The sequence below is a fragment of the Cyprinodon variegatus genome, unplaced genomic scaffold (genome assembly GCF_000732505.1).
Source record: "Cyprinodon variegatus isolate N-32 unplaced genomic scaffold, C_variegatus-1.0 Scaffold1351, whole genome shotgun sequence".
Classification (NCBI taxonomy): Eukaryota; Metazoa; Chordata; class Actinopteri; order Cyprinodontiformes; family Cyprinodontidae; genus Cyprinodon; species Cyprinodon variegatus.
The window spans coordinates 119,318-127,532 of NW_015151804.1; the positions used below are offsets into that span (position 1 = coordinate 119,318).

At 35.1% G+C, this 8,215-nt stretch overlaps 1 protein-coding gene across 1 annotated transcript; it reads right to left on the bottom strand.

The window, feature by feature from the left end:
- Positions 1 to 898: 898 nt before the first annotated feature.
- On the bottom strand, positions 899 to 3,790 carry LOC107102979 (elastase-1-like). Its single transcript, XM_015402469.1, has 7 exons — positions 3,716 to 3,790; positions 3,487 to 3,578; positions 3,250 to 3,350; positions 2,470 to 2,595; positions 1,417 to 1,553; positions 1,175 to 1,317; positions 899 to 1,066 (listed from the first exon to the last, which is right to left on the bottom strand). The coding sequence occupies exons 1-7, from the start codon at positions 3,753 to 3,755 to the stop codon at positions 899 to 901; spliced, it is 807 nt and encodes a 268-aa protein (XP_015257955.1). The 5' UTR covers positions 3,756 to 3,790.
- Between the last annotated feature and the right edge of the window lie 4,425 nt (positions 3,791 to 8,215).

Below are 8,215 nucleotides of genomic sequence, written 5' to 3' on the forward strand. Positions count from 1 at the left end.
ATCTAGAAATTACAACAAAAAAGGAATTAAACCAATAAAACTAGGAAACATGGAGCAAAGTAAAGCACAATAGAAACAAGACCATGACAGTTTTATTCCAAAGGGCTCTATGGCTGCTGTACCTTGGGCACCATATTTCTGTCACTGACAGGAACAAACCAAAAGTGGAAAATCTGAACCCAACAGGCACGGTCACGGCTCTGTTCTGTGTGATGTTGAATTTTCAGACCCAGTAGTCTGCAAGCAGAAGCCATTCCCAGAAAAGCTGTAATGCTTCCTGTAGCAAATTGTTGGGGGAAAAAATGGGCATGCCACTGAAAAGAGAGACACAAGTTTGAAATCCTTTATTTTTATCCGCCATTTCTCTAAGCACATAATATATTCTGTTAAAAGCCTTTCATAAGAAGTATAAACCTCTATTGTTACAGCTGTAGTGTTGGAAGTTCTTTCAGTTTGTTTGCTTAAGAAAATAAAATACATCTAAATATATTTTAGTCGTAAAATATAATGCAAAGCCAACAGAAACTAACTTTGCAAGCTACTTATTAGGATATTTATGGTTATGTTATAGAGGATATGTTTAATGTTTATGCATTTAGCAGACGCTTTTAACCAAAGCGACTTACAAAGTAGGCATTAGCATTAAGGGTCTTGTCTATACCAGCAGATTTGTTTAAATTGTTGAAAGAATACTGAGCCTTCACACAAGGTATGATTTGCTTCTTTTATTTTGATAGAATGAGGGAAATACAGTGTGTATGTTTGTTTTTAAATACAATAATCCAATGATCATGTATTTTAGAATAATGCAACACCTATCACAGGATCTGAAAAGAAGAAAAAAGAATCTCATTAGGCATCTATTTTTTGACTTATTCAGGTTTACTGATGAGAGTTTTTAGTGCTTTCTACTTACTGAGTTAATCCAGTCGATGTAAGCAGACACACGGGTGAAGACCGTGGGCTTCTGAGGATAGTTGCAACCCCAAGCGGACACGAAGCTTGTGACTCCATGGACGTAGTACTTGCCGCTAACCTGGCAGTTAAGAGGGCCGCCAGAATCTCCCTGATGAAAAACAAACATAATAGTTAAAGCAAACATTTTCAAAACCGCCGAAATAGAATAAAAAGTCTCAGAGCAGCGTTTAAATGAATAAACAATAAATAAACTCACATTGCATCCAGAGTCACTACCACCTCCACCGCACACCATAGTGGTCTTGACGGTGCTACCCCACCAGCTGCTGCTGGAGCAGGTCTTGTGGTCCACCACAGGAAGGTAGGCCTGCTTCAGCTGAGCAGACAGGCTACCACCAGCTGATCAAAGTGAAAGAACATGATGCATTTCCTTTTAGAATAAAGAGACCCAAATAATACTATTTTATGCAATTAGGTGTCCTATGCAATAAAACTGACTGGAGGTGCGTCCCCATCCAGTGATGTAGCAGGGGTTGTTGTGAGGGAGGACCTGTCCAGAGGGGGGCAGAGAGGCAAGCTGGACGTAAGAGTTCAGGACGGCGTTAGAGGAGAGTTTCAGCAGAGCAATGTCATATCTGAAATACAGAAAACAAAACAATTTAACAAACATGGTCAGACCTTTTCCTGAAGCATGCTTTGTTAGAAGTTTTAACTAAATGAGGTCACATTCAGCTCCAGGTGAGTGCATACTTGGTACAGATTGCTTTTATTAGAACTGGCTTTAACATCCACCTCATTTTGGGAAATCCTCGCCTATTTTGTATACCCAAATGGAAAAGCAAATAATATTGGATCTGTAAGCCCAAATTACACGTGTGCACAAAAAATCGGAATCTAGATAAGTCAGTTTTTCGTAAAATAAGTGCATTTGTTCTTGGATTGAGGAGGAAAAAGAGACATTTTGCCAATGGAACAAGACAATTTACATTTAAAATAAGAACACAATTGCATTGTCTTATTTCAAGTGCATTTTATCTAATTATATTATTTTAAGAGTAAAAATACTGATTCCATTGGCAAACTATCTAATTAACTTACTGAAATTAAGTGTAAACACACTTAATTTAGGAAATTTTAACTTATTTCTAGATCGTTTTTCTAGTGTGATACATCATTTGAAAGGTAAAACCTTCTAATTCTGAATATATACATGAACATTGCGTGAGTAAAACACAGCCCAAGCTGCATCAGTTCAAACATGACTCAAAGTTGTTGTTTTTTTATTCTTGAAAATAATAGCTCTTTTTTTTAATCAGCAGTAATAAATACATGCTTGCTTGCTGTGGCTGCTTTGTCGTTTACATTTTGACGTGCTGCTATATCTGTGTTAATTGTGCTTTGGTGCTTGCTGTGTCCATAAAATGAACTAGGTGGTCGAATTGTGGAGAATCTAATATTTCCAAAGATGTGTAACATATTGGTAAACATTTTACCAGTGTCATTTTCATGCATCCTCAGTTATTAGTTGTAAATGCTTTTGAGATTCCTTACCCACTAGCAACACTGTTTGAATTCCAGTTGGCGTGGACGTAGATCTGGCTGACGCTGATCACCTGCTCCCTTCCACTGTTGGAGTTCAGGTCATGTTCACCAAGAACAACACGGAATGTCCTTGGGCTGCAAAGACATAAAGAGCAATAAATAATCAGTGCAGCCTCTTTAGATTTCATTACTTGTAAATACTGTAGAGTTATTTAAATAATGTGTTTATAAATTTCAATTGCTTTTATTAAGATGTTTTATTTCATTTAACCCTTTATATGGCACTTAGTGAAATACTTTGAAAATCAAAATTTCAAGCCAATAGTGTTATTGGAATCCAGGACAAGACCTTAATACCTTTGTAACATTCAAAAAAATATAGATATTTTGATGGAAAAAATGTATGTCAATGTAATATGAAGAAATGCCAACTTAATTATAATATGAAAAATAACAAATGAAAAACTCTTTACTTTTTAACCTTACAATTCGTTTTTTCCCCTTTTTTCTTGAATTGTTACTTTCTTTTTTTAGATAATATATCATCTAAGGGCTAATCTAATTGGTCAAATGGCAAAATGAGCCATGTAGCAGCATCTTTGCTGAATGGCTAGATATGAATCTTTTGCTTCTAGACCTCACTGAGGGACGGGGGGGACCGGAGACATGTTCAGATTGAGACAACAATATAAGTAACATCCTTCTGAGCCTGGAGATGGCTTGGATGTTTGTGTCAAACACAACTGTAGGTGTAAAATCTGCATCTTTTGGGATGAATCTTTATGTTACCTGTCCACACAGTGAGCAGCAGTCATCACCCAACCTGTACGGATCAGGCTACCTCCACAGGTGTGGTACCAATTGCCGCTAGATTGGTACTGAAGAGAGATCTGATGAGGAAAAAGAAGAGGTGAGCTCCACATGTCAACCTAGCTGCTTTTACCTCAAGTCCTACTTTCTTTAAATATTATTTATCATTTTGTTATAGTCAGTGCCTTTAAAGGAAGCAAGAATAATTTGTTTTACCTGCCAGGGCCAGGCGTTGGGGCTGGAAACCTGACCTCCCACCACTCTCTCCAGGCTGTCCTCCAGGTACCTGGGCTGCTCCTGAGCCGCCACTGGTTAAAAAAAAGGCAAATGACTCATTTCCAGATTGTCTTCTATAATTGCATGTTTTAAAGGCAGTAAGAGGTTTGAGGAACGAGTGTGGCTAGTAGTTGGAGGTACCTGGCAAAGAAAAATAAATAAGTCTTACCGAAGGCAGCAAGACATGTCAACAACAGAATCCTGAGCATGTTTGCGTCTCTTCAGAATGTTTCTGCAAGGACTGAACTCTTCTACCTTCTTTTATATCCACATTAGACCTTGAACCGGAGTGGAAAATCATGTCCATGAATGCACCTGTGGTTTGTCTCACACGCCTTTATTTTAATCATTTGGAACACACCTCTTGATTAGGTCAGCAACAGCAAACATCTGCAGAAAAGCTTCCAACTACAGCACTAAAGTTGTGGAGACTCAAAGATTCGATATATATTCGATATATATATATATATATATATATATATATATATATACCGGTATATATATATAAATATACATATTTTTTTTTTTTATGTGCTCTTTCTTTCAGCATACAGCGGATGTTTCATTGCCTTTGTAACAGTCTCAGTTTAAGATTAACAATATTATTGTCTCTTGTTTTGTTTATTTTTTCTAACTATTATGCAAACATAAAAAAAATTGGACCGTTATTTAGTCACTTTGTTGTTGAAGACAAAGCTAAAAACAAAACAAAAATAAAATAAGCTATTTAGAACTTTAGTTGATAAATTTGTGATTGGATTTTTATTTAATACAAGAGTGTAACTTCACTGAATAACAAGCATATTTAAGCATATTTAACCTACCACAGCATTTGAAGGTCTACTAAAATACTGTCACTGGACGTACTGATTTCATAAGTTTTACGTTAAAAAGAAAATTGTTTTGGAAAAGTTTTCCTTCTGCCTGTAATTGTTAATTTTCAATTACATTATTTATTTATTTCCATTATTTTATTATAGTCTTTTAATTCAAGAATTTGCACATAACTGTATAGTTTGATCTTTCTTTATGACGTCCTTTCAGATATAAGATGTTATGATAAGTTACTATTTGACTTTTAACCAAATACCTTTTTACTTTTTCTTGAGTCATTTCCTGGTTGGCTACTTTCTTAAGCACACTTTTTAGGGTACTCTTTATTCTAAATTCTTAATCATGTAATCGTTTCCTTTGTTTTTTTTCTTTTTCTTTTTTACACTATTAAAATAATGAATCTTTTCAAATGTTCATATCCTTGATGTCTGCTTGTCAAGGTGAGTTATTTTTATCCACTAGGGGGCAGTAAATCCTAACAAACCTAACCAAGACAGCTGTTAAATGTCCATTAGAAAAACCCAAACCTTGTTATTAGTTAGATGATTTACATGTTTTAAACGTTCAAATATTCATTAGGATAAATGTGAAATATCAATAGAAGCTATTAGTGCATAAATAGTTAAATAAGATTTGAGCATCTTACTTTAAGCTAGAGAGTTGTTAATAAAGCATGAGAAGTGACATAATAGATTTCCTCTTTGACATTGAACAGTAAACACTATAGACAACCAGATCCGTTCTGCTCTGTTGCCCTTTTACACAAACAAAACTACTTGTGGTTCATATCTGGTCAGCCTGATATGTCCAACAATAGGTTACTGTACAAAGGGAAGGCCTCAGATGTGTCTATCTTTTGTAAAGCAGTTCTTAATTAGACAGGAAGTCATTAAAACGACAAGGATTTGGGATTATTGCCTAATCGGCTGTTCAAGAGATTGCTATGCTGACTTGTAATTGAGCTGGTCCCTTTAAACAAAGGGAAAGGTCCACATGCTGTAAGACGCCCTGAACAACTGGGCCCCTGCAGTTTCATCATTTTCTCATTGCACGTCTTCATTCCCTTCAGAACTTCTCGTGGAGCCCTCCACCAACCTTCCCTCACAGCGGCATAAATCAAACGCCTAGATCAAAGACAGGAAGTGCTGGGGATGTGGTAATTAAAGATGTTGGTTCTTGATATAGCTTCCTCTCATTAACCAACAGTCGATTTGGTTCCCATAAAATTGTCTAACACACATGATCAAGAAATGAGGTTCCAAAGAAATTAATGGGATGCTGCGATTGGCTCTGTGATAAAAGTCCTCAATGGTTATTACATTGTAAATGTCAGCTATATATATATTTTTTCTAAACCATAAAATTGATGGACTAAGACAACAATTTACATTTCAAATGGCAGCTTATATTTATTGTGCTAGCTCCAAAGCAAAGACATAGAACACATAAAAAATCCAGAGATAAAAAATGAAAAGGTGGAGTACAAACATCCCAGGAAACAGTAAATAATAAAACGAACAAAAAGCTTTAAAATACATTAATCTTTTTTTTTTTTTTACTGTAGCAAGATCATTCCGTAATTTCTATTTTAATCCAAAGATTTATTGTCATGTATCCTGTATGGGCTTTTGAACACAATAAGTAACCTATGGCTTCATCTGATTTAAAAGCATGACACAGAGTTTAATTTCTGCAGGGCTGGCTGAGTCCAGTCCTCAAGAGCCTTTACTCTGCAACATATAGAGATCCTCCTCCCAAATCAAACCAATGACTCTGTACCAGGCATCTGCAGAGCTGTACGACATACTGATGAGGTAGTTCAGCAACTTGATTTAATTGTGTTGGAGAAAGGATGCATCTCAAAACTAGGAGACAGCAGTTCTCTGTTGGACTTAAGGCTTTCTTCACATTGGACAAGATCATAAAAAAATTCTGTTTAGTTATGACATCTGTAAAATTCAACCCAATGGTTCTTTATTATTGTTAGAAAAGTCTTGCCACATTCAGCTGTCTACTATAATGTGCAGTGTTCTGCCATTTCAGTTAATTCCTTGTGATGAGTTTCTAGTTATTTCTTGTGTAAACTTTCTCTTTATGCATTTATTGTTTGTCTTTTTCTCTCAATTTGCAGCTTCCTAACTAACCCAACTCTCTTAAATCTCTGTGATGGCTGCATGTGCAAACACACAACAAATGGTCTGGTAATTCTTTCATTAAATCTTCTATTTTACTGTAGTGTATTTCATATTTTTCTACTTTGATTTGGCAATGGTTAACTATTTGGGTGCACACATTTAGTTGACTCATTTTGTCATTTCTTGCTTGTTTGGTTTCTGTACATTTATATATTTTTCATTGGAGTTGCCAGTTCCTGGGAGGCTGTCACGAGTGAAGCTAGTAAAGGACAGGAGGCCCCAGCTGCAAAGTATCTCCTCATTGACATGGAGGCCTAGTTGGACTCTTCCACTTACTTTTAGAAGGGGTGTAGAAAGGGTTTATGTTTCTGTATTTGGTTTTGTTTTCTATAATAAAATTTGGAAAGTTTAATATTTAAGTCCTCTTCCTCATAGTTTGCTGATTGCGTATGGTGCTGATTAGTTTGTATTGTTTGTATGTTGTAGCTTGTATATAAACATAAATGTATTTTATGTTTCCCTCTTGTTTCAAAATGGTCTGATATATATATATATATATATATATATATATATATATATATATATATATATATATATATATATATATATATATATATATATATATATATATATATATATATATATATATATATATGTGTGTGTGTGTGTGTCAGTTATCTAGGTCTTTTCCTGTGTCAGGTTTGGGTTATGCTGATTTTTGTTGTCATTTTTTTTTTTCCTTGATAGGCCCAGTCTTGTTTGAACTTTTGAACTTTATTTTTTCAAACTAAATATCAATGACTTCCCTGTGCTTCTCAGATTTTTTGGCTCGGTCCCTCACAACCTCATTCACACAGACTCCATCATCCATTAATCCTCCGTTCCGTTCCAAACATTTCCTGTTGATGTGGTAAATACCACTGGTATCATGGGGCCATGGTATTACAGACTAGACAGACCAGCCACCCCCCCTCCTCTGTCGTCCATCAGCCATACAAATCTGGTCACTTCCTGAAGGATGAATGCATAAAAGCATCATTTACTAAAACCCAGATGAGGCAGACTATAGGTCGGACAGAATAAAGCAGATCTGGTACATTTCAAAATAAGACGAGACAGCACCACAAAAATTCACCAAATACGCAAGACTCCATTCAGTTTGAACCTGATGTCTTGTCATGTGTTTTAGATCTTATGGTCGAAACTGCTTCAATAAAACTGAACCACATCTAACCTCATACATTAATAATGTGGTGAAGATAGAGTGAAGCCAAAAAGACAAAAGCTCTCTATTTACCGGTCGATTTACATTATCACTCTCACATATGGTCAGAGGTGGGTAGAGTACACAAAACTTATACTTTAGTAATATTAGCGCTACTTTATCTTATTTTTACTTAAATGAGAGTAAAAAAGTATTTAGTAAAAAAGCTATTCATGTATCTAGTGACTGATCTACTAAGTTCTCATATATATATATAATATTTTACAAAATTATGTAGAAATTAACAAAATACTTTAATATACAAATTCTAATGTTTAAAAAAAGGGCAGAAATAAATACGTAACATACAGTAATTACACAATAACAAAATTTAGGTGGATTAAAATAAATGTTTTGTGTTATAAAACTTACAAAATCAATAGTTAGAGTGTATAGAAATATGATAAACTGCAGTTTAATGTTTACTGCATTTTTA